Source organism: Pinus tabuliformis, chromosome 1_2 (assembly GCF_031772625.1).
Source record: "Pinus tabuliformis cultivar Carrire ecotype Pingquan chromosome 1_2, CPIR1, whole genome shotgun sequence".
Lineage (NCBI taxonomy): Eukaryota > Viridiplantae > Streptophyta > Pinopsida > Pinales > Pinaceae > Pinus > Pinus tabuliformis.
In genome coordinates this window covers 239,247,550-239,275,210 of record NC_142298.1, presented here as the reverse complement: position 1 = coordinate 239,275,210, position 27,661 = coordinate 239,247,550, and the positions used below count along the sequence as shown (strand labels likewise).

The 27,661-nt window shown below is 38.8% G+C and overlaps 1 protein-coding gene across 9 annotated transcripts in view; it reads right to left on the bottom strand.

The window, feature by feature from the left end:
* Nucleotides 1–27,661, bottom strand: part of LOC149205269 (uncharacterized) — a 525,377-nt gene that overhangs the window by 354,212 nt on the left and 143,504 nt on the right. For all 9 annotated transcript variants that reach the window (XR_016251865.1, XM_089393435.1, XM_089393433.1 and 6 more), the window contains one exon: nucleotides 8,948–9,083. Coding sequence is in view for 8 of the 9 variants with exons in the window: in XM_089393435.1 (XP_089249561.1) it covers nucleotides 8,948–9,083 (136 nt within the window). In the remaining variant the exon portion in view is untranslated. The remainder of the gene's footprint in view (nucleotides 1–8,947; nucleotides 9,084–27,661) is intronic.

Below are 27,661 nucleotides of genomic sequence, written 5' to 3'. Positions count from 1 at the left end.
AGATGAGAATGTCATCAAAGAAAACGAGGACAAATTTTCAGAGATATGGTTTCAGCAGGTGATTCATGAGGCTTTGAAAAGTAGATGGAGCATTACAAAGACCAAATGGCATGACCAAGAATTCATAATGGCCTTCATGAGTTCAGAAAGCAGTCTTGGGAATGTCTACTTCTTTCATGCATATTTGGTGATAGCCAAAGCGAAGATCTAGCTTGGTAAAGAATTGAGCACCATGTAGTTCATCAAGCAGATCATCAACAACCGGAATAGGGAATTTGTCTTTGACAGTGAGCTTGTTGAGGGCCCGAAAGTCCAGACACATGCGCCATTCCCCATCTTTCTTTAGCACCATGACCACTGGTGATGAATAAGGACTGATGCTAGGACGAATAACACCTGCTTCAAGGAGTTCCTTGATGATTTTTTCAATTTCATTCTTTTGGGTGAAAGGATATCGATATGGGCGCACATTAGGCGGTTGGGCCCCTAGGACCAAAGGGATGCTATGATCATGTTCCCCTCTAGAGGGTGGAAGCTCTTTAGGTTTGTAAAATACCTATTGCATCTTAGGATGAATATGAAGAGTAGTGGAATCTATGGCTTGGATGGCATTAAACTGGGCGATGACTCCATGATGGCCCATTTTCAGCAACTTTTCCATTCAATGTGAGCTGATGATAGAAGGAGCACCTGCCTGGAGTCCACGGAGTGTATGAATGTGGTCATTCTGCTTAAAGCTCATATATAACTCCTGGAAATCCATTGTGATTGGCCCTAGTGTGCGAAGCCATTCAGCACCCAAGACAATGTCACAAGCACCCATGTTAATCGCAAACATGTCAATCTTTAGGTGGTAGTCTCCCATATGAAATTTAATATTTTCGCAGCGGCCTTCACATTTCATTGTCCCCCCATCAGCAATAAGGACCTGGAAATTAGAGACTGCCCTTACAAAACAATGAACAGCTTTGGCGACTCACTTATGGATAAAGTTATGAGTGTTGCCACTATCAATCAATACTACTATAGGGCGATGTTTAAGAAAGCCTCTGATTTTGAGAGTTTGGGGCACAGAAATGCCCGCCAAAGCATGTAGCGAGATAACTGGTTCATCTGGCGTAGCTGTGAGATCATTGTCCTGTTGGGTTTCCTCAACTTCGTCCTCTAGCCCCCCAAGGGGTGGGGCTTCCTCAAATGAGTTGTGATCAGTAACATCGATTTGAAAGAATTTTGGTTCCTTGCAATTATGCCCCGGGGAGTATTTGTCATCACGGTAGTAGCACAATCCTTGTTTTCTTCTTTCAGCCTTTTTTGCTGGAGACACCTTTTGAACCTTAAGTGTTTGGGTAGGACCCTGAGCCTAGGTGGGACGCCCTCTAGCTACGAAATTTGGACGAGTAGCCTGGGCAGCTAAAGCAAGTTCCACTTCGACAGCCTTTGTGCAAGCGTCTATCCATGTAGGTGGGTGGTGCATCCGAACATGTGCTTGGGTGGCTTCTTTGAGACCACTGATGAAACACTCCAAGTAGAATTCATCTCCTAGACCTTCTGTTCGGATGGCCAATGTCTCAAAGGCTGCAATGTAGTCTTTTACTGTGCCTGTCTGTCGAAGCTTAGTAAGACGGCCCAAAAAATTAGATTCTCTGTCAAAGCGGTCACAAAGGGCTTTTGAGAACACGTGCCAAGTTATGTTCCTGGGATAACATTTCACATGCCACTGCCACCATTTCCATCTCTCTTGGTCCAAGTAAAGGGCTCCCACATGTAGTTTAGTTTGATCATCGCGGATATCATTCAGAATGAAATATTGTTCCATTTGTGCTACCCATACTGTCGGATTAGAGCCATCAAATTTATACATGTCCAGCTTGGGTGGCCAAGGGTGGGAATGTTGGTGATTTCCATGGAAGTGAATATGATGGCTAGATTCTCCTTCGAGGTGTTCATCAATACTATGTGCCTCTTGATGATACCCCGTCATGCTCTTGTTGAATTGTTCAAGCGATTTTGAAATGTTGTCTAGTTGTTCCTTGAACAAATCCAACCTTGTTTCAAGGCGCTCGATCTTCTCATTGGCCATGACTTGAGCTCTGGTTTCTACCATACACAGATCTCGGTCACTTGAAGTCACTCCGAAAAAAATTGGGACCACCCGAAAAATGAGGCTAACCAGTGAATGGTACCACTACGATCAGCTCGTCATCCTGAATCTTATGGGCTAAGTCTCTTGTGAGTTTTCTGGAATTTGGCCACTGCAGATCAATACTGCAGTGGCCAAATTCAAGAAAACTTGATCCTGGCCAATGTCCTACAAAAATCGGGCCCCGACTATAGCAGCAACAAGCCTCACTGCACAGAGTCAGATCTACCTGCAAAACCCCAACTGTTGAATGTGAGTTGTACTACAGCGATAGAACCCCAACTGGTGGATCTGATTGGTTCAGTTGTGACAGAACCGCAATTGATAGATCTGAATTGTACTGCGGCAGTAGAACCCCAACTGGTGGATCTGATCTAGCAGATAAGATAATGGGTGATCTTCAGAGAGCCGAGGGAACTGTGGTCACAAAGGAGTGTCAAGTGCTACAGATTGCAATATACATAAGGTTCCAACAATAGCACTCAGCCCAATCTTTCAGGGCACTAAGGAGGATCAACTGTACCCTTAGTCGTACTACCCGACTACCCTATCGTACATGCGAGTAATCTCCCCAAGTGTTGTTCTCAGTGTACTGTAGCAGCACGATGGTCGACGACTTTTCTAAGGCAAGGTTTCAGGTGATCCTAGGGGGCTTCCGTATACCCAAAGGGTATGTGGAAGTGCAGTCCATGAATGGTTCTGTCTAATGCGCTACTACTCAAAGGGGTACCCACAGGGGTTACAAGGGAGTCCAACAAGCGTGACCACCTTTTGTATTTCTTGCATGCATGCCTCCCCAAATCCGTAGGTTTATGCGCTCAATGACAAATCCTGTGGTTTAAAGACATCGAAACATGTCTGTAGCCCAAAAAAAAAAATCTGCAAAAAATGGAGGTACAACCGGCCCTAGAAAGTGCTCTGATATCACTTGTTATGCTCTTGACCTATGAGAAATTCCAGAATACCAAATATGCGAAGAATACAACCCAGAACACATAATGAAATGACGAAAAAAGCAAGTATTTTATTATTCAGAGATAAATGCAATGTTCACTTGCCTCTTCGAGGGGGCAACCTCCAGAAGAGCAGAGCTCAATTACAAAATAAGACTCAATGATATTTCCCTTCTAACTACGAATATTTATAGCTAAATGACCCTCAATAACCTAACGACTAGTGGTCCTTTGCATAACATCGGTTAACCACTTTATTTATTGATTATGGCCTGTTTGCAACTAAGTGTGGTCCCTTTCTTAAATGTGGGTCAACCACTTACAATTATTAATACGGGCTTTATTGACTCTTTAACTAACTATGACTATGACTCGACCCAATTGGGTGTATTACATAAATAAAGGGGTTAGGGTTGGACCCTAACAGTGGCATAATGGACTGTGAATCCATGGACATCTCTACATGATGAAAAATTTGAAGAAGCTACGAGACTTTGTTGCCAACTTGTTTGATTCTTTGATTGGCTCGTTGAACCCCCTGATGCATGAAATCACTGACTCTATTTGGACTGGTCACTAGATGTATTAAAACAAAGACAAAGCACTTTTGGGGTTGTGTTGGTCTGAATGACACAAACGTTTATGTTACATTAAGCACAATTGAATATGGAAATGTAGTTGATTTATGAAGCATGTTGGCTTCGAAGATTGTTTGTTGATCTGTTTGAGCTTCCGCTAGATTCAACCAAGGTTGATGATGTTTGCCTCTGTGAGAAGTCACTTATTGTCTATTGGATTCGACTCTAGTTGTCGATGTTTGCTTATTGCACCCACAAGTGTCAAGTCAGCTCCCCCCTTTGATCAAGTCAACTAGGCCCCTTGGAAGCACCCATTCAACCCCCACTTGACGACTATATATAGGAGACACTTTCTCGTCTTTTGGGCACTCATTTTTTCTCAATAGATCTTTGTTCTAGCAAAGGAAGAAGAGGGTTTGGAGGCCAAATCTCTGAGGAACACTTGGCACTTGTGGGACGACACTTTACTGGTCAAATCTTTCATGATACTCTATTTTGAGTGATGTACATGATGAACTGTGTGAAAATTCCTACACTTCCTAGCAGTTCCAGCAGTTCCCGGTAGTTTCGGCTATTCCAGCAATTCTGGATTCTGCATGATAGGCAGTTTTTCTGCGTCAGCTCTCCTGGCTACTGCGCTACCTCTCTGCAAGCTCTCTCTGCCTCTTTGTTCTGTATTTTCCGAAATGTCCTCCTGGATTTGCTCTGCCCCTCAACTACAATATCTCCCCAATCGATTTTCCTCCTGAGAACTTCTCACCTCAAAAAATCAATTTCTTCAATTTCTCCGTGTCTTTTCAAATGGACCCCAGCGTCCATTTAATACTTTCTTGTTGAGTCTTCAACAGCCAAGATTAAGTCTCTAATCAACGGCTAGATTAAAACATCACTTGATCCGCCTTCTAGATCGTTCTCACCCATATTTTGATTAATACCCATTAATATTTTAATTTCCCTAAGTTTAGACTTAGGAACTCCATTAAAAATATTAAATATTTTAATAAAATACAATTCGGGTGGAATTTCACCAAACGGTTTCTGGGTTCTTTAGAACTCGTGTGCCTTAGCCTCTCCACCAATTTTCAAGGCTAGAGCACTTTCGATGCTACCAAAAACTAACAAACGGAATATTCTCTCATAAGAAAAGATTTCTAGGTTTTCCCCCTTGTGGGGTTTTGCCCTAGCCTCAAGCCTAATTTCTATGTCTCTTGTCTCATTGTTGCACTATTATCTTTACTACTCCCTTTTTTATGTTATTATGGTTGAATTTTCTTTTGTATAACTGCTTAATGATTTTGGATAATGTGTATGTAGTAAACGGTAACTAATCATATAAAGTAGTTATCTATTGAAGAAAATGTTTCTAGTTTATGTACACTAAATCAACATTATGGTTTTCGATGTTTGATTCTATGAGAAGCCACTTATTATCTATGGATTCGACTATGGTTTTTGAGGTTTTCTTTTGTGAGAAGCCACTTGGTGTCTGTTGGATTTGACTATGGTTGTTGATATTTTCTTCTATGAGAAGCTATGGCTAAAGCTGGATGTTGTTGTCTACTGGAATGATCAATCGAGAACTGAAATCCACCATGGCTACTCTTATGATGTTGAGCAGATTGTTGATGTTTTTGAACGGCCAAGAACTCCTCTTGGAGAGGTAGCATTGATTATATAGCATCATGAATCTTCCTTAGGTTCTGATTGTGAAACCAGTGGATTGGTCGGGAAGATTTTCACTCCCTTAGGATGTGGACCGAAAGACCATAGAGTCTAGTCAAGGAGATTGGTTATGAGGCATAGGTAGGGCCAACTTACACTTGGAGGTATTTTTGACTTTCTAGACACAAAAATAAATTACTTTTCATGTTATAACTTGCCTAATAGGGTCTTATACAAATGATATAGACTCTCTTGACTCATGACAAAATTCTTATGACAAACCCTAGAAACATGAAGAACATGCTCAACCTAGATGACCAATCAAAAGAAGCATGAAACTCATGCTTGAAAATAATATTTTTCTTTCTTTTACTGGTTACATAAAATATACATAACGACATGAGTACAATGACAAATATGAAGACCGAAACTAGTTACATTTTCCAACAGTGGGAAGCAGCTTAGGGTGATCATTATATGGTATACAAGAAAGAAGAGTCTCAGGAAGAAATATCCAGAAGATAAACCGAAAACTGATACTGCCAAAGAAAATTCATCAAAGGAGACAAAAGTCAATTAGGAAAAATCACATGCCAGTGAAGATTCTCTTGACTCAGCGATGTTAGAAAATCAGGAGACTTATGTAATATAGATGACTTTTCTTAACTTGATAATTACTTGTGATATATGTTGGTCTTTTATTACTTTTTTAGTTCTTGTTCAAGACCACAACAAAACAAAGTACACAAAATATAGGCTTCAAGCCAAGGAAAAACCCCTCCAAGGGGAAAACCCAAAAAGAATGCTTCTCTTCTTATAGAATCTTCTTACAATGAAACTTCCAAGACCCAAAGACCAAAGCCCAAGATCCTCCCAAGCACCAAGTCATCCCCCCAGCAAGGTCTTCTTCAAGGCAGCTTCCAAACTTCGACCTACTGCAACTTCGTCCCATATTTTCGGCCCTGCAACTGCACCTTAGAATTTCAACCTTGCAATTTCGGCCTTCTACAACTGGCAACAACAAAACCCTAACTTTGCACGTGTGGAGAGAGAGAGATGATCCCAAGACACTTCAACTTCTTTTCTTTATCCTTTCCAACTCTTTTTCTCCTTCGCTATTGCAGATCAAACTTGTGTTGGATGTGTGTGTCCCAAATGAGGTCAAGCTCCTTGTATTTATAGCCTTCTTGAGGGGTCGAATAGCCCAACCTTAGGTTGACTTGGTCTTGGAGGAATACGTGATTTTTTCTTGACAAAATGAATATTTTCCTTTGTTACAATGAGGTCCAAATGGGACTATAATACATGACATAATTTCTTCTTTGACCAAGAATGATCTAGTAAGACCTAGAAGCACGAAGAACATGCTTTTGACCTAGAATTGAGCATGAAACCCATGCTTTACATAAAATAAAATTTTATTTTCTTTCTTTTTCTTTCTTTATACAAAGTATACAATGTCATGATTACAAATAGGTCATAATGAAGACTGAACCTAGTTACAATTTCCAACAAGCGAAACTGGAAACGCAGCAAACCCTTGTGGAAAACGAATCCCCTCCAAAAACCACAAGGAATAATGTTGGAAAGGAAACTTCTTGGCAGATCGGGCAGATGAGGAAGACTTCAAGAACAAAAACGTGCACTTGCCGAAAATTCCTTATCGAAAGCTACAAAAAACACAGGTTGGGCTCAAGTTGGGAAGAAAGGAAAATGTATTTCTCTAAGAAAAACAAGAATTCAAACTAAATCAAAACAAAAATAGTGAATAATGGAATGTAAATGTGTTTGGATATTGGGGGTTATTTTGGAAAAAATTTAGTTAGAAAGGGAATTGTGTCATGGGGAACTCACTTGAGAGTTTGGATTCAGCCTCCATGCTCAATTTCAAACCTGCAAGAAAGATTGGAATATGTAACAGTTTTGGCATTGTAATCCAAAACTTTCTAATAATATAAATCTCAACCCGTTTCATTTAAAAAGAAAAAATGTTATGATATCACAAATAAGGGCCTAGTATATATAGATAGGAGAGAGTGCCCTTTCATTAATAGTGATGTATTTTTAGTTGGAGCATGTCCCTTCATTAATTATAAATTATTATTTAATTATGAGTTGTTATTATTTATATCATTTTATATTTATGTTCATAACATCCTCTTATAGATGAATCATGACATCATATCAATGTTGAGAAACCAAGATTCTTATAGACAATGATGATTTCTCTTAACTTGGTAATTACTTGTGAATGTTTGTTGCCTTCTTATAAATATTATGTTCTCTTCATCAAGCAATTACCAAAAACATAAAGATCACAAAGACAAAGAACACCAGAAATTAGGCTCCAAGCCAGGGCAAAACCCCACAAGAGGAAAAACCCAAAAAAATCTTCTTATAGAATAATATCAAAGTGAGACATCCAAGACCCAAGACCATGACCAAGACTGCCACAAAGACCCCAAGTCATCCCTCCAAGTCACCTCCAACAATGTCAAAGTCAACACTGGTCAAATCTCTGAAATTTTCAGTAAAACCACAAAATTTTCGGACCTGCAATAGATGGTCGAATTTCAGCCCTGTAGCACCTCCAAAAATCACAGAACCTTCACACGTGTGAGCAGAATTAGGGCAAAAATGTTCGATCTCTCTCCTTTGACTTTCACTGATTTTCTTCTTTCTTTTGTGCAGAAATCGACAAGCTGAATGAGTGAAAGAGGTCGAACTGCCTTGTATTTATAGTTGTCTAGAAGGTCGAATATCTACCTCTTTAGGCCGACTTGTCCACGGAGGGTCAAATTGGTCATGTGGATGACAATTTGACTTTTTGACTCAAATAAAATATTTTTTTCTTTTTCTTACAAGAAGTCCAAATGGGAATTTGACTCAATTATATTTCTTTGACTCATAAAAAATTCTCTTTGGACTCAATTGACCCTACAAGCATGAAGAACATGCTTTGACTGGAAATAAAATAATAATAATGAATGTAATAAATGAATATAATAAGTACATCAATGATACATTTGTATTACATTATGAAGACCAGCAGTAGTTAGATTTTCAACACATGTTGCAGGCTATTTTATTTCAGACAAATGAATTGGTAGACAATTTAGGATGAACTAGAAAAAATCCTAGAGAAGCCAAATTCTGAGAGATTTCTCGGTACCTGATTCTTTAAAATGAACATTGGCTCATCTTATACATTTGAAAAGGGACCAAACACCCAATTCTACTTGTTTGGTACAACTATACTCATCTTTATGTACTTACTATGATTTTGTATTTTGGTAACTTGCATAATCGATAAGATTGGATATGTCCCATGCATGCCTCTTACATTATGATTATTCTAAACATTCCCCTACACACCGGTCCAAATGACAGCTTTTTCATCCACCAGCATCTCTCTCTCTCTCTCTCTCTCTCTCCACTGAGATGTACTTTGTTCCATCCCATAAGCCAGTTGAACTCATGGATATTTTAACAAAATTATGTTCTAGTTTATTCACTTGATATATGCATGTATGTATATGCGTGCATGCACATTTTCTTTGACGAATGAGAAACCATCTATTGTTGAAAATACCTGGAGAATATATTATACGAACCAGTGAATTTTTCTCCTGGACATTAAATTGAGTCAATGTAACAATTGCAAATCCAGCAAAAATTGCTGCCAAGTTTGAGATAGCCCTTAGCTGTTCAGATTTCTCTTCTACATCCCTTCTGTTCCTCTCTACAAACCTGAAAACCACAGTTCCACTAGCCTTAAGTTAGAAATCTAAAGTAGATTCGAATTTTAATATCACCATGCAAGTGAGTATACTACAAAATGTATAATTCTCCTGGTTATAGTCAGTCATTCAGTGTCAGAATAATAAATGGGTTTTTTTCCTATACAGAGTTAATATAAAAAGATATTATAGAAAAAAAAATGTTCATAGGAAAATAAAGAGCATACAGAAGATGATCCTCACGAGAAATGACTGGAGAGGATCACAAATGATATATTCTATAGACTGAAACAGTGAAATGTTAAACGGAAGGAGATGATCAAGAATGATATATTCTATAGCTGAAACAGTGAAATGTTAAAAGGAAGATAAACATAGTCTGCAGCACAAGATGCAACTTCAAGGGAATGGAAATACATTTTTAGAGAAAAGCATTAGGACATATTCCCATGATGAGAACAAACTTCAGCAGGTTGTAAGCTTGCCACAGGTGCAATCGAAATGAATGTTAAGCTATCTAAGACTACCTACATGCATTGATAAACCAAATGGAAAAACAAGCAAATTAGGCTAATGTGTGAATTTTGGTGAAATTTACTATTTAAGACAGTGCACTTGTGAACAAATAACAGTGTAGTACTATTGAGAGTATTCATGCATACTATGTGTGAAGCTGAACCTGAGCATTATCATTCTCAACATAACAAGATGAACCATGATATCATATCTTGATCATATGAAGGGCAAAGAAATTAAAAAAGAGTGAATAAATCATAGCATGGCTTCCACGAGATTTGGAGATCAGGGCCACAAGTCAAATGTGATATGAGGTATTCCACCATGTTACCTCCCCAACTCGCACTTAATAATAAAACTCCTGTTGTCGCACAGATTGTCACGACAATGCTCAGACCAGGAGTTGTCACCCTGATCCCCGATCTCTCCATTTAAGCCTGTCTCCCGCGGCTAAGGGGGGTAGACCCTATAGGAAAATGGATGACCAACTGTGAATCAGTTGGTTTGGGAGTCACGAAAGGAAACCAACACTAAATAGATTTTATTGAATTAATAGACTAGTGCCTTGTGGATTTAATGTTTAAACGATTAATTATCAGATGCTGCAGAAATATAAACCATGTAGAGCAATCATTTATCATCAAATAACTCAAACAAAAATTAATTTTTATCAAATGCGAGAGAATGCTTAAATGATACTCCAGCAACTGAAATTTCAAAAGATAAAGTGCTTTGAACAATCACATAAAATGTAACCAGCGATCACATTCATGCAGAACATTGAATCATATTAAACACTAATTCCCACGTCAAATTTTTAGCCTCAGCATATAAGATGAAACCTAAAAATTCCTGACCCAAGACTGAAATTGGCAAAAAATTTCCAAAATATTTTTTATGAGTCAAACAACTAACTAAATCTAAAATCCAAATTCTAACCCTAAAAAAGAAAACTTTTTATGCCTTTCATATTTTTTGAAAAAAAATTAAATTTAAAATGAAATAAAACCTAATTTAAAACAAAAATTGATTTTGATATTTTTATAAAGATTTCAAATTAAAAAAAATAAAAATAAAACTAAACTGAAATCTAAATCTAAAATAAAAAAAATAAAAGTGTAACTAAAACCTAACGAAAACTTTATGAATTTTTTTTTTATTAATAAAAATAAAACTTAAACTATAGAATTAAAATCCGGAACCCTTTTTTAGGATTTTAAATTTTAAAATGAAACAAAACTGGAGCCTAATCTAAAATTATATAAAGATCGAATTAAAACTAAGTCTAAAGTAAAAATCTATTAAAAAATAAAAAAGAGCCCCTTTTTTTTATTATATATATTTTTCATTCAAAAGAAAATAAACTAAACTAAACGATATCTAACCTAGACTAAGTGAGATCATCATTCAAAGAAATATGTACAGAACCGATTTATATGAAATACTAACACGTGAATATGTATGAAATCAAATGCGAATGAAAACCTACGCATATATCCCTTCGAATATTATGTTTACCTCACACGAAAAAAAATTTGAAATTGGAGTTTCGTTTGCTACTGCACCTGGAAATATTCGATGGCAAACGACGGAAGACTCACGTGGACAGCTAGCAGGAACAATCTTGACAGCACGTGAAGTTTTCAGGCTGACGGGATTGCTTGTAGGTTTACGGCTCGACGGACAGATGCATGCTGGTGGAATGAATGAAGTATGGCGGAGAGCTTTGCGTATGGTGTATTGCTGCAGGTTTAATGTGTAATGTGTGCAGGTGCATGGAGCTGAAGGGCGTATGGCTTGGAGGCTGCGTTTCAAGAGCTGCAGATGCTGCTTGTAGATGCGAGAATGGCGTGAGAGGTAGCAAGAGAAAACAGCAACAGCAATGGCAGAGCGAGAATGTGACTGCACGGTTGGAGAAAAGGACCCAAAAAAAAAGCGAGGAATGGCAGCAGAAATGAGGACCAAGGAAATGGCAGCGTTTGATTTGCAGCAGCAAACAGGCAGTTCGCCAATCGGCAAGGGGTTTACCCAGGTCACAAACGTTCTCGAGAAAATTCCTCCTCAAATACAATCGAAACCCTTCAGATCTGAAAACAACCGATATTTGAAACCCTTGTACAGCAAAATAGAGACCCTGCAAAAACTAATTTTCCACCAGATTTTATCTCAGACCTGCAACCTGCAAATGGAAAACAAAAACCCGGAAGATATATGCAAAGATTAAAAGTGAAACCCTACAAACCGATCCAAAATTTGCAAAATTATAGCTCTAGAACAGCCAAATCTGTCAGTTATCATCAATAATATTTTTAGAACTTCAGATTATGAAATGCCTTAGAAACTTCTCATGCAAATCAGAAAACAAACTTAAATAATAAACCCAGGATCAAAACTAGCTGGGCTCTGCAAAAACATGCTTGCGGGAGTTGGCTGGTTCAGCCGAGAACTTCCCCAAACGCCCACTAATCTTCTTCAATAAGGGTTTCCTGCAAAGCTCACTCTAACCATCAATAAAGAGAAAAAAAACAATACTAGATCTCAAAAGCAATGGAGATACCTGCCATTACTTCAGAAAATCTAATACCATTCAAACCTTAGCAAGTGAACAAGATACTTGTGCTCAACAATACTCTTCAATAAGTTGTTACTAATGGCTAAAAATTAAAATATGCAGAAAATAAGATAGCTCACAGCACTTCCAGAGAGTAACACTAGCAAGATTTTAACCCCAAAGTCTTTCTTTATTAGCACCAGAAAAAGTTTACAAGAGAGCTTCTTCAGCACAATACTCACAGATCGAATGATCTCAAAAGACCCCTAGCACCCTATTTAAAGGAAAAATTCCCAACAACTAGTTTGAGTCATCCACGTCAAAATGATCTCGACCGTCAATGAGGATCAAGATACCTCTTAATCTCATCCGTCGAATTTTTAATGCATTAAAAAATTGAAATTCTGCATTTATTTACTCAAAATATTATTATTTTATTATTTTTAGGTTTTTTTTACTTTATTTTTTTATTTTTCATTTTTATTTTTCAGTTATATTTATTTATTTATTTAATGTTTTTAAATGGATCCTCGAACTTAGCCTTTGGAAAAATCACCTAAGACCTAGGACTTAGGACTTATGAGGGGATTAAAACATTTCCTAACCCTCAAGACACTTTACATCATGACTTTTACAACTTTACATCTCAAGGGGGAAAACCCATTTGACACAGACCCTCATAAACCACCCAGTTCTGCGACACAACTATAATCTAGCAGATTAACACACTAGGATTCTCCTAAGATTCTAACGACAAAATCCATTCCAACTTTGGGGTTAGGCTGAAGGAAAACTCTGCCGATCATGGATCGGTGAGACGAAAAACCTTCTGGAACATAGATTATCACTAGAAAGTTAGGTCCACCTAGGCAATTTACATACATGACTCATATCTGCTAAGATTATTTACAATTTACACATGCAGACTGGGTTTACAACATAATATGATGAAGTCTACGATGACTGTCGAATGGCACGGACATGTCGATCAAGCGCTACCCTTTTTGCAAAGAAAAGGGGGTGTACTGCTATGGGTAGTTAACACGTAGTGGTCAACATCTGGCTCTACTTGGGGACACGTTGCTGCACTGTAGGAATGTGAGAATCCAGAATCTGCATCCACGCAACACACAACAGAAATAAGTAGCGTCCATTCAAACATTATCATATAACATCTAAGCACATAAAAGATAGAAGCTTTTTCATTTATTAACAAGGAAAGTAAATCTAATCCTAAATCAGAAATAAAATGTTGAAATGACGAGGAGTAGGGATAGAAATACAATACAAAGGATGCCCCATGGCATCAGATATCATCTTTGAAGAACAGCTTGAGCATTTGGCCATTCGTTGGTATATCAAGTGGTTCGTCATCCAATCTTCTCAAGTGGAATGAGTTTGGTCCAGCTATATCTCGAATGATGTAAGGCCCCAGCCACAAACTGTCAAACTTCTTATGTTTTCCTGGTTTCTCATTCTTGCGGTCCCAAAGCAATACCATATCTCCCACCTGCAAAGATCTAGATCAAGAGAATTTATCAAAGCTTTTCTTAATGTTAGATTGATGTTTACATATAGCATCAAAAGCTGTCCTACGAGTTTCATCTAACTCCACAATCTGATCTATTCTATTCTGAACAACATCTTTATTAGTAGAAAAATTTTGGAGGAGCTGATAAGCTGGCAATTTGAGATGCACAAGTAAAGTTACATCCAAGCCATAAACTAATTCAAAGGGAGATTTACCAGTAGCTTTCTTCTTAGTGATTCTATCTGCCCATAAAGCATACTTGATTTTGTTGTCCCATGATCTCTTATTATCTCCTACTATCTTCTTAATAATGGTTATGAGATTCTTGTTACTTGATTCAGCCAGAACATTACCCTGAGGATAGTAATTTGACGAATGAGATAATACAATGCCATACTTGAAACAAAAAGATGAAAAGTCCAAGGAACTAAAAGCTTTGGCATTGTCAGTAGTGATCTTAGCGGGGACACCAAATCTAGTAATGATGTTACTTTCAAGTTTCAATGAAATCCATAATAACCTTTTCAGAGGCATTCTTAGCAGGAATGGCTTCAACCCATTTAGTGAAATAATCCGTAGCAGTCAAAATCCATGAGTAGCCATTGCTAGAATTTTCATGGAACTTCCCTATGAAGTCCAGACCCCAATGCTGAAAAGGTGCCTCTACAATGACAGGTTGTAGGGGCAAGGCAGCAAGCTTCTGTTTCCCAGTGAATAGTTGACAGGCTTGACAAGCTCTAACAAACTTGTGCACATCAGAAAAGATTGAAGGCCAATAATAGCCAGCTCTCAGGATTTTGTGGGCGGTAGTTCTAGCAGCATAATGACCACCACAAAATCCTGAATGAAACTAAGAGATTAATTTCCTGGACTCAACGTCATCAACACACCTAAGCACTATGCCCTCAGGATTTCTCCACCCAAGGCCATCCTTCACAAGGCAATACTTAGTGGCTTTCAGTCTAAGAGCCCTTCTCTTATGAGCAACTAAATGGTTAGGACATGCAAGATTCGTCAAGTAATAAACTATGTCCTTGTACCACTCATGCTCTCCTAATATTTGCAACTCCGGCGAAGATAGATCGCTAAGACAAAACAAACCAAGAGTCTTTTCGTTACCTTCAGCCAACTTCTGAGCCAAACCTTGGCCTTTGACTAGCTTGGTGGGTCTGATTTCTAAATCATATTCCTGTATTTTAGTAACCCACCTAGCACGAGTTCCTAAGCAGTCGGTTTGAGTTAATATATCTTTAACAACAGAATGTGGGATGAAAGCAATGATTTTAGAATAACCCACATAAGTTTTGAAGTGCTTAAGAGACTTGACCAAGGCATAAGCCTGCTTTTCCATGGTATTGTACTTCAATTCGGAATTTTGAAGTGCTCTGCTCATGAAAGTGATAGGCTGCTCATGACCATCTTTATTCTTTTGTAGCAGGACACCAGCAATGGTATCTTCGGAAGCGAAAGAAAAAATCATGAAATCCTTGGAATAATCGGGATTAACTAAGACAGGAGCTCTTGCAATAGCGCATTTGATTTCTTGAAAAGCCTTTTTGCTGTCTTCTTGCCAAACAAATTTTGCATCTTTCTTTAGAAGACTTTGAATAGGCTTAGCTATTTCTGCGTAATTTGGAATAAACCTTCTAATAAAATTTATCTTTCCAAGGAAAGACTGAAGGGATTTAAGATTATGAGGGAGAGGAATCTTTTGGATTGCTTCAATTCTTTCCGGATCAATCTTGATTCCTTCCTTAGAAATGATTTGGCCAAGTAATTTCCCTTCCATTACTCCAAAAACAGACTTAGCTGGATTCAAAGAAATCCTGTATTCTCTGCATCTATCGAAAACCTACCTAAGATGATTTACATGACTGATACTATCTTTAGAAAAAACAGTAAGATCATCTTGATAAATTTCAATAAATTGCCCGATTAACCCTTTGAAGGCATAATCCATAGCCCTTTGGAATGTAGCCCCAGCGTTTGTTAATCCAAACGGCATTCTGATGTATTCAAAAGTACCCCATGGTGTGGTGAATGTGGTTTTATGACGATCTTCCTTTTTAACCCATACCTGATTGTACCCAGAAAAACCATCTAGCAACGACATCATTCCAGAACCGGTTACTCTTTGCAACAAAGTTTCCATGTTTGGCAGAGGGTAATTATCTTTTTTGCATGCTAGATTAAGGTTTCGAAAATCGACACACAGCCTTATCGTACCATTCTTTTTCCTAACAATCACCAGATTTGAACACCATGTTGAATGCCTTGTTTGAGCGATAATTCCTGCTGCAAGCATTTTCGCAAGCTCTTTCTGAACCAAGGGGGCTAGTTTAGGATTAATTTGCCTAAGTTTCTGGCGAAAGGGTTTAGCATTTTCATCTTTTAAGGGGATAGTATGTTCCATGACATCTTCCCTATAGCCCTTTAATTCATCGTAAGAAAAAGCTAAAGCATCTCGATATTCGCGAAGTAAATCAGTTAACTTTTTTCTTTCCTCCACACTAGTACCTCTACCAATTTTAACCATTTTCGGGTTTTCAGAAATACCAATGTTTATCTCGAGATATTCGCCTGGGTCCATCTTATTTTCTTCTCTCAACTTCATGGCATCATGCCGATCAAAATGTTGCTCTAAGGCAACCACATTCCTAGGAGTAGGATTTATGATATGCTCATGATTTAAAGATCCATCCTCCTCAGAAACTATCCGGAAATCCTCAAACTCATCCAAACTATTAAGAAAACAAATGACTTGCTTTTCATCATTGAAGACCTGCCAATGCTCTGAGTTATCTGGAACAGATGGTCTAAATATTACTTCCATTTTGATCTTATCATTAATTAGCTCATCAGATAACTGGAAAGTAGTAGCAGCTACGGCAAGTTCATCTGCCAAACTATTTTGTTCTCTTGGGATAGCTTTGAGGTCAAGAGCATCAAAGTGCTCCATAGTATCCCACACAACATTTCGATAATTCCTTAATCTTTGATTTCTGCATGTGAATTTATTTTTAAGCTGCATGATAACTAAATCAGAATCCCCCTTAATGCTAAGCAATTTAACCTTCAAAGATTTTGCCAACTCAAGCCCCAACAATATAGCCTCATATTCAGCGACATTGTTGGTTGCTTCAAATTCTAATCGATAGGCAAACTTGAAAATGTGACCAAGGGGAGATTTAAGCACTATTCCAGCACCTTTACCATGCCTAGACGATGCACCATCGAAGTACATATACCAAACTTTACCCTTGAGATCCTTAATCTTATCATCGGGAGGAATTATAAAATTAGACATGATGGCATAGTTCCCAATGTCAGATTGCTCTTTGATTATTTCGTTGTGAGGTCTCTTAGGATCTTCAACATGAAATTTTCTTTCGGGCTCTCTATTTAGTCTTACAAAACCATCACCCCTAGGAAATGGAATCATAGCATATGACCAATTCATTTGTATACTTCCTCCTAGATCAGAGGCCCACTTTCTGGATAACAGCATACCCCAGGCATCAGGCACATCCACAACAACAATATCCATGACAACCATGATGTCTGGGTAAACTGATAGATGAACTTGCAAATCTTTGATTAAACCATGCACTTCGATTTTCTTAGAATCCATGGCGCATATGTTATAGTAGGGTCTAGAAACTCTTAAGTTAAGTTGTTCCATGACCCTTTTAGTCATTACACAAGCTGATGTACTAGAATCCAACATGCAATTATTCAATTTATATCCATTAACTAACAAGGTGATAAAGAAAGGCTAGTGATCTTTGTTATCAGCATCTAAGCTTTGCAAATATATGGGAGCATCATGATAGTCAACTTCCCGAGTCTTCTGTTGAGAAGTATTTACTTGAGGACCTTGAATAGCTTTTAGTAACTTGTCTCTTTGGGAAGGGATTTTAGCAATCTCGGAGACAGGAACCCAGATTTTTGCATTGTTAAACCAACTTCCCAAATCGACATCTAATCCAGAGTTTACACCAGGGTTAAAAGTTCGAGGGGGAATTTGATTCCCGCTTTGATCTTTATCCCTTCTCTGATAGGTCAAACCCTTATCTCTAGCAATTTCCAAGATTTGCTCGGGAGAGGGTTTTTCACCATATAACCTAGCCAAAATGTCATCTTCATTTTCAAGGTTATTTATACTAAAAGCTGATGAAGGATTCATAACGTCACGACTCTTTTCCTTGACCTCTATCCAATCATCCATAGACAAAGGGAACTTGCTACCTACCACATTTATTTGATCACCTGTCCCAAACATCCCGTTATCTAAAATTCTTCTAACGATGGGACAAGTGGCCTCTTCATGAAGAGCATCACAAACCCGACAGTAAGGAGCATTATCCACCAAATTAGTTAGCAGATTAGGAGGTCTCTGCTCACTAGATTGACCCTTCCTTTTCCAATTGTTATTTCTATTATTATTATTTCGAAGTTGAAAATTCTGCGTTTGCGCTCTTTCCATTTGGATCAACCTATTCTGCAAAGTGGTTATCTCCTTATTATGATTAATTTCCATGGTTTCAATCTTTTGAAGCAATTTGAGAACAAGTTCGTTTTCAGGTTCTTGAACTGCTTTTCCTTTAGGTTCCTTTAGTTTTGTAGCAGCTCTATCGAAACCTGGTATCTCAGATTTCCCAGATGCGGCCTTGTCCTTGTACAGAACCGATTTATATGAAATATTAACACGTGAATATGTATGAAATCAAATGCTAATGAAAACCTACGCATATATCCCTTCGCATATTATGTTTACCTCACACGAAAAAAATTTGAAATCGGAGTTTCGTTTGCCGCTGCACCTGGAAATATTCGATGGCAAACGGCGGAAGACTCACATGGGCAGCTAGCAGGAACAAGCTTGACGGCGCGTGAAGTTTTCAGGCTGACGGGATTGCTTGCAGGTTGACGGCTCGATGGACAGATGCACGCTGGTGGAATGAATGAAGTATGGCGGAGAGCTTTGTGTATGGTGTATTGCTGCAGGTTTAATGTGTAATGTGTGCAGGTGCGTGGAGCTGAAGGGCGTATGGCTTGGAGGCTGTGTTTCAAGAGCTGCAAATACTGCTTGTAGATGCAGGAATGGCGTGAGAGGTAGCAAGAGAAAACAGCAACAGCAATGGAAGAGCAAGAATGTGACTGCACGGGTGGAGAAAAGGACCCAAAAAAAAAAGCGAGGAATGGCTGCAGAAATGAGGACCAAGGAAATGACAGTGTTTTATTTGCAGCAACGAATAGGCAGTTGGCCAATCGGCAAGGGGTTTACCCAGGTCACAAACGTTCTCGAGAAAATTCCTCCTCGAATACAATCAAAACCCTTCAGATCTGAAAACAACCGATATTTGAAACCCTTGTACAGCAAAATAGAGACCCTGCAAAAACTAATTTTCCACCAGATTTTATCTCAGACCTGCAACCTGCAAATGGAAAACAAAAACCCGGAAGATATATGCAAAGATTAAAAGTGAAACCCTACAAACCGGTCCAAAATTTGCAAAATTATAGCTCTAGAACAGCCAAATCTGTCAGTTATCATCAATAATATTTTTAGAACTTCAGATTATGAAATGCCTTAGAAACTTCTCATGCAAATCAGAAAACAAACTTAAATAATAAACCCAAGATCAAAACTAGCTGGGCTCTGCAAGAAAATGCTTGCGGGAGTTGGCTAGTTCAGCCGAGAACTTCCCAAAACGCCCACTGATCTTCTTCAATAAGGGTTTCCTGCACAGCTCACTCTAACCATCAATAAAGAGAGAAAAAACAATACTAGATCTCAAAAGCAGTGGAGATACCTGCCATTACTTCAGAAAATCTAATACCATTCAAACCCTAGCAAGTGAACAAGATACTTGTGCTCAACAATACTCTTCAATAAGCTGTTACTAATGGCTAAAAATTAAAATATGCAGAAAATAAGATAGCTCACAGCACTTCCAGAGAGTAACACCAGCAATATTTTAACCCCAAAGTCTTTCTTTATTAACACCAGAAAAAGTTTACAAGAAAGCTTCTTCAGCACAAGACTCACAGATCGAATGATCTCAAATGACCCCTAGCACCCTATTTAAAGGAAAAATTCCCAACAGCTAGTTCGAGTGATCCACGTCAAAATGATCTCGACCGTCGATGGGGATCAAGATATCTCTTAATCTCATCCGTCGAATTTTTAATGCATTAAAAAATTGAAATTCTGCATTTATTTACTCAAAATATTATTATTTTATTATTTTTAGGTTTTTTTACTTTATTTTATTATTTTTAATTTTTATTTTTCAGTTATATTTATTTATTTATTTAATGTTTTTAAATGGATCCTCGAACTTAGCCTTTGGAAAAATCACCTAGGACTTAGGACTTATGAGGGGATTAAAACATTTCCTAACCCTCAAGACACTTTACATCATGACTTTTACAACTTTACATCTCAAGGGGGAAAACCCATTTGACATAGACCCTCATAAACCATCCAGTTCTGCGACACAACTATAATCTAGCAGATTAACACACTAGGATTCTCCTAAGATTCTAATGACAAAATCCATTCCGGCTTTGGGGTTAGGCTGAAGGAAAACTCTGCCAATCATGGATCGGTGAGACGAAAAACCTTCCGGAACGTAGATTATCACTAGAAAGTTAGGTCCACCTAGGAAATTTACATACATGACTCATATCTGCTAAGATTATTTACAATTTACACATGGAGACTGGGTTTACAACATAATATGATGAAGTCGACGATGATTGTCGAATGGCACGGACATGTCGATCAAGCGCTACCCTTTTTGCAAAGAAAAGGGGGTGTACTGCTATGGATAGTTGACACGTAGTTGTCAACAATTCCTAAAGCAAAAGGTGCAACCCAAAGGGGAACTATCAGGACAGTCATCACTATCACCTACGCAACCTATCCTCTCTCTTTAGGTTGTCTCTTCTTGTAATGTTAAAAACTAGGAATTAACAATAAAAATCAAGAATGTGAACTAAGCTACAACAAATTAACAGGGACCATGCAACAAGTACAGCAACCACAAGCTGAAAGGTACACATAGCCATCAAAATGCCATAGAAAATACTCCAAACAGCTGAGCCATTTTATTAATAATGATAAACCAAAATATATAAGTAGGTAAGAACAAGGGAACCTGAGCTTGCTATGCAAGCTATGCAAACTCCAGGTGGTACAACTCTGATCTGGAGGAAATACTAGACCAAACTAGTGACACGCACTACTCAGAAATTTACTACTGCTACTACTAGAATGACACTAAATATTCTGCTCTGAAGAATGCCCGGATCATCCTGAAATTGTAGCAATTGATTCCCCTCCAAAAACCAAGAAATACCCAGAAAGGGTTTGGCCCAACTCCAAGCTAAAACTGAACCCACAAAGTGATGTTGATTTCTTAGTTAACCAGCAATACACCTTGCTATAAGAATGGGGATTTCAGGCCTGAAGATTGCTTGGAAAATTCTATAAAATTAGTGAGAAACGCCTCTCAATAAACCCACAAAAGCCCATAATGGGTTTGGGCTGAATCCACCGACCCTCGGTGACCCCCAACAAGTGAAAATTGCCCAATCTCGCCAGAAAACGCCCCACGGTCTTGATATTACTGAATTATGCCCCAAATCTACCACAGGAAATTTCTCCCAGCTCCAACTAATTCTCCACTGAGAAATACCTCCTATCTCCAGCCCTTATCTCTCCACAAATTCTTCTCCCTTCTTCCCTTGCATAGGCTAAGCCAGAAACCCCTGCGCAATGTTTAGAGTGAGAGAAATGGCTCCTCAAAATCCCTGCCTCATAGCCCAACAAATTCACTACAAAATCTCTAACAATGTGTGGGAAAAGCTCCTGCAAATCCTCCAGAACTCTAGCAATCTATAGCTTATCTCAATTGGGGTGCTTCGAACAAATTTTGCGCCCAAGGAAAATACGCACCAGCTAGAATTATTTACAATGTAGCTCCTTTAGAAGTCTTGAGATAAACTTCTCTCTACTCTCCCAGGGTGACACTCGGACTCAAACGAAGGTAGAGGTGGAATTCCCGCTTGGGAATCCCTCGTGCTAAATGTGAAATTTTTAGCTTCTATTGCAGCAATTGGAGATTATTCTTCTAACTATAAATTAATTAACAATTTATTTGACCACATAATTAACGAATAATTATCTACTGCAATTTTCACCAAATTAAATTTTGCGGAATATAAACTAGAAACTGAGAAATATGCTAACACACACACATAAAAATTTACACAAATATTTTTGGACAAGTGTCCCCGGAAAAACGCAACTTGGGAAAAACAATACAGCAGCTGAGGGTTTTTATTTAATATGCAACAAAGAGAAATTCTTAGTACAATCTGGATGCAACAAACTGGCAATCCTGCAGAGAAAATATTGGCAAAAATATCTAGTGGGAAATTACCCTCACTCTGAGCAATCCCAACACTTGACTGCCACTAAAAAGCAAGCCATCCAACTGGGCCTACGCAGGCTCTACGTCAACCTGAAGATGCCTGCGACATGTGCTATCTGAATCGACTGTTAATCAAGTCGTCCAACCTGCAACTCTCTGGGAAAAAGCTTCTCCGGCACTCTGGAATTTCTGCTTGGCCTCATGAACTTAAAATGTCTTCCTTCCTCAGCAAATTGAATTGCTCAATGAAGCTTCAGAGCTGCCTCTACGTAGCTTCCTGGAGAAATTTTGACCTCTCTGCAAATGCACTCACCGGATCTAGAAATTTTCCTTCGGCCTCACTGTCTTTGCCCCTCACTGTTTCTGCTTCCTTCTTTGGCTTTCCGACAACTGTCGCTACTCTCTACAATCGAACTGCCAAGGAAATCAAACTCCACAAGTGTGTTCTCCATCTACCCATCGACGACTTCTTATAATTCTTTGTTGGACCTCCAACAACCAAGATTAAACTTAATCAAGGGCCCAGATTAATTCTTAGTCGATCCATGTGAGTTTCTAGATGATTTAGACCTTATCTCAATTAAATCCTGATTAATTAGCCACTTTTCCTAAGTTTAGACTTAGGAAATATTTACAAGTAGGCTAATAATCTAATTAAGACACTTTTAGGTGGAATTTCCAGAAACAATTTATGGGTTATGGATAACCCCTGTGGTTTAGCCTCTCCACAAAGTTTCGAGACTAGAACACCTCTGATGCTACAAAAACTAACACTCCCTTTTAGCGAGGAATTTTTTCTCTCTAGTATTGCACGCTGCCAAAACACCTTGTCTATGTACCACCCTCTGTCATGCGACTGATGTCTGGCCACTATGACTGCCTACCACTGCACAACTCTGATGTTGCATTTGTGCTGCTGTTGACACTACTATACTACTACGAACTCTGCATCTGCACTGCAACTCTCTCTCATCTATTGTTGCTGCAACAGCAACAACTGCAACTGAGAAGCATCCAAAATACTAAATCAACTGTGTTCAGTATGATGCATCTGCCTCTCGAGTCTTCATTTCTACTTGGTCATGCACTGTCTACTGAAGAATCTACATCGTTGTTGACTCTGTTACTGAGTCACTTGCTCTGCTTACCAACTCAGCACTATGCTCCTCAACACCTGACTACTACTATTCTGCAACTATCACTCTAGAATCTGAATGGATCAACTGACGTTGACCATCCTACTACTAAATATTGTGGGCCCCAGTAGTAAGGTAATGATCCATGAGGAGGACTCCTCACTAGAACCTGCCCATGTCTGTGCTGCTCTAGGACTACAACTCCATGTCGCCCCACCTCACTCCTGGACGTATAGCCGCAAACACGCAAAATATTCCTTCAATATGGAGGATAGCCTATCTATCTCAGCAACTGTTTCCACCTAGTCCTGCTTCTCCAGATTGTCCTTCTTCCTAAGAGGACACTGTGTATTGCACTGGCCAAACTCGTCACACTTGAAGCACTTGACCTTAGATAGGTCCTTCTTCTTCTTCTTTTCCCTTGCCTTGAGTTGGACTCTTAAATGCTAGGGCCACATTTTCTTCTTCCTTCTCACCCTTCACACCCTTACTGTTGTTGTCGCTGATGGTACTCTATACTAGAGCCCACCTCAACTCCTCTTGTTGCAGATCAGCGCACATCCTGTCCCACTTTGGCAATTTGTCTCTGCCCATGATACTTTGGACAAATACCTGGCAATCATCTGAGACACCATTCAGTGTCAATCGTACAAGCTCAGTGTGTTGGGGTGCCTCCCCAACAGTTGCTAGCTAATCGTGGTCTTCCTGAATCCTGGTGAGGAAGCCATCTATGCTCTTGCCCTTCTGCATCCTTATGCTCCTCAGCTTCCGCTGGAGAAATATCTTCCGCTACTCGAAATAACTCTGAAATAGCTCGGCTAGAGCATCCCACATCTCCTTGGTTGTCCCTTTCTCTGCCACATGTGAGACTAGATGATCTCGGATTCCATCCAAAATCATTCTTTCTGCCTTCACCATTTCCCTCCTGTACTCCTTGATTTGATCGACATCCTAAGGTACTGCTACCACATTCTCAACATAGGCTTTCAAGCCATGTTCATCTAGAAGGAATGGCATCCTAGCCTTCCAGATGACATAGTTGGGGGCTCCCTCCAACCTATCTTGATCTTTAAGCCCAACAGTGGCCATCTCGAATCTAATCTAGACGCTCCCTCTTCCTTTACTTAGTTGTTGCTCTGTTGTTCGCACTCCCCCTTGGAATGTGTATTTCTGCTAGTTGTCATTGCCTCCTGCAACTGGGAAAATCAGATTTCTTGGCTAGAAACCCTCTGAGAGAAATCTCCCTCTGTGTGTGCAATTTCTCTTCCTCTTTTGCTCGAATCTGCTCAATGATTCTGTTGCGCTGCTTTCCAGAAATACTTCCCGGCTCTACCTCTGCCTGCTAGAGTCTTGCTCTGAGCAAATTGAAATCTTCCTGCCTGCCGCAACTGGAAGTCAAATTTTTACTTTGCCACTCACACTGCCCAACTAGGGTATGCACAATCCCTGGAAAATTTATGTTGTTGCTCCCTCTAAACAGAGAATTTCTCCCTCTTTGTCTCTGAGCTACTGATCTGATCCTCGCTTTGATACCATGTGAAATTTTTAACTTCTATTGCAGCAACTAGAAATTATTCTTCTAATTGTAAGTTAATTAAGAGTTTATTTGCCCACACAAATAACGAATAATTCTCTACCGCAATTTTCACCAAATTAAATTTTGCGGAAGATAAACTGGAAACTAAGAAATATGGTAATGCACACATAAAAATTTACACAGTTATTTTTGGACAAATGTCCCCGATAAAATACCAACTTGGGAAAATCAGTGTAGCAGCTGCCGGTTTTTATTATTATGCAACAGCGACAAACTCTGAGTACAATTTGGATGCCGAAAATTGACAATCCAACAGAGGCAACACTGGAAAAAATACCTAGAGGGAAATTACCCTTACTTTGAGCAATCGTAGCACTTGACTGCCACTAAAAAGCAAGTCACCCAACTAGGTTTGCGCAGGCTCTACGTCAACCTGAAGCTATCTACCACATGTGTTGCCCACATCGACTACTAATCAAGTCGTCATGCCTGTTTTTGTCTAGGAAAATGCCTTTCCAACTATTATGAAACCAGCTCACAAAAAGATAGAAAAGATAGATCAACTCCTTAGAATTCAACCACTTCGAGGGGGCAACCTCCTTTACATTACAAAAATGAACAATTCTTGGATGATACAAATGACTAAACTTCCCTTCTATATATAGGAGTCCAAGGGGTCACAATATAATCAAGCCAACATAACAATAATAACATAAGGGCACAACAATAACAATAGTGGGTTTCTATGGGGCACAACAATAACAATATAGGGACAATAGGGGCACAATAATAACAATAATAGCTACAATGACAATAGTAATGGGGGAATCACTAGTATTATAGGGACCTAACATGCCCCTCTCCTTCTGAAAAGCATTGTCCTCAATGCTTGAGTAGTTCTGGATGCTTCTGTATAAAATTCTCATCCTCCCATGTGGAATCTTCAGCGGATAAGTTCTTCCACTTGATGAGATACTCTGAAATTGATCGATTTCGTAGCTGTCGAGTTCTTGTTTCTGTGACTGCTTCCGGTTCCAATATGATTTTTCCTTCCTCGTCAAGTTCTGGCAATATTGTTTGAACTAGGAGCTTGTCACCTATAACCTTCTTTAAACATGAAACATGGAAAACTGGGTGCACTCGGGAAGTTGCAGGAAGCTCCAATTTGTATGTCATAGTACCAATCTTTTGCAACAACTTGTATAGACCATAATACTTTGGTGATAAATTATTATCCTTCTTAGCTTGCTTGAGGGACATTTGTTTATATGGTTGTAGCCGTAGGAATACCCAGTCACCTACATCAAAATTTCTTTCGCTGCGATGTTGATCTGCCTGTTGTTTCATTCTATTCTGCGCCAACATGAGGTTATCCTTTAAGAGTTGGAGAACTTGTTGTTGATGCTCGATGTGATGTTCCATTGCTTGAACCTCAAAATTTTCTCTTAAATATGATGATGGTGGATGATATCAATAAAGTGCCATAAATGGGGTCATTTTCGCTGCAGTATGGAAGGAAGTGTTATACCACCATTCAGTGAAAGGCAACCATTTGACCCATTGTGTCTATTTATCAGATACAAAGCAACGAAGATATCCTTCCAAACATTTGTTTACTATCTCAGTTTGCCCATCAGATTGAGGATGATAAGATGAGCTATGAGCTAACTAAGTACCGAGACAAGAAAATAATTTTGTCCAAAAATTTCCAGTGAAAATGGAATCTTTGTCGCTTACAATAATCTTTGGGTTTCCATGTAGCTTTTAAATTGTTTCCATAAATGCAGTAGAAACTGTACTGGCTTTAAATAGATGCGATAATGCACAAAAGCGTGCATACTTGGTAAGTTTGTCAACTACCACCATGATGACACTCTTTCCTTCAGACTTGGGTAAATCTGTGATAAAATCCATTGAAACCTCCTCCCAACGTTGGCTTGGAATGGATAAAGGTTGTAATAGACCCAGGGTCTTAATTGTTTCAACTTTATTTTGTTGGCAAACAACACATTCTGCCACAAACTTTTGAATATCCAATTTAAGGCCATCCCAAAAAAATTCCTTCTTAACCCTGTGGTAAGTTTTTAAAAATCCTAAGTGCCTTCCTAAGGGAGAAGTGTGCAATTCCATAAGAATCTTTTGTTTGAGTTGGAAATTCTTATATAGGTATAAGCGATCTTTGTACCATAACGAATCATTTTTCCAGCTAAATGTATCAGATGTATTCGGATCTTGTTGTAGCTTTTGAATGAGTGCCCACACTTTTTTGTCACTCTTCCATTCATCCCTTGCTTCATTTATCCAATTTGGTTGGATAATAGAAATGGCGCACAACAATGCTTCCACATCCTCATCCTTTCTTGAGAGTGCATCTGCCACAACATTTTGCTTCCCTTTTTTGTAAATGATTTCAAAGTCATAACCCAACATCTTTGTGACCCATTTTTGTTGCTCTTCAGAGGATAATCTTTGTTCTAAAAAGTATTTAAGACTATCATGATCCGTTTTTACCTTGAAGTGTCTTCCCATTAGGTAGGGTCTCCATTTCTTAAGTGCACGTAGTATTGCCAATATTTCCTTCTCATAAATAGCTTTGTCTAAATATTTTCCTTTGATTGGACGACTTTCGAAAGCAGTGGGTCTTTTATCTTGCATTAAAACAGCGCCAATTCCATTTCCTGAAGCATCACATTCCACAATAAAGGTTTTTGTAAAATTCGGCGTAGCTAAGACCAGTGCTTGACACATTGCCTCTTTAAGATGTTCGAAGGCCTTTGTTGCTTCTGGAGTCCATGAAAATGCATCTTTCTTCAATAATGTTGTTAGAGGTGTTGCTATTCTCCCATAATTCTTAACAAAATTGCGATAATACC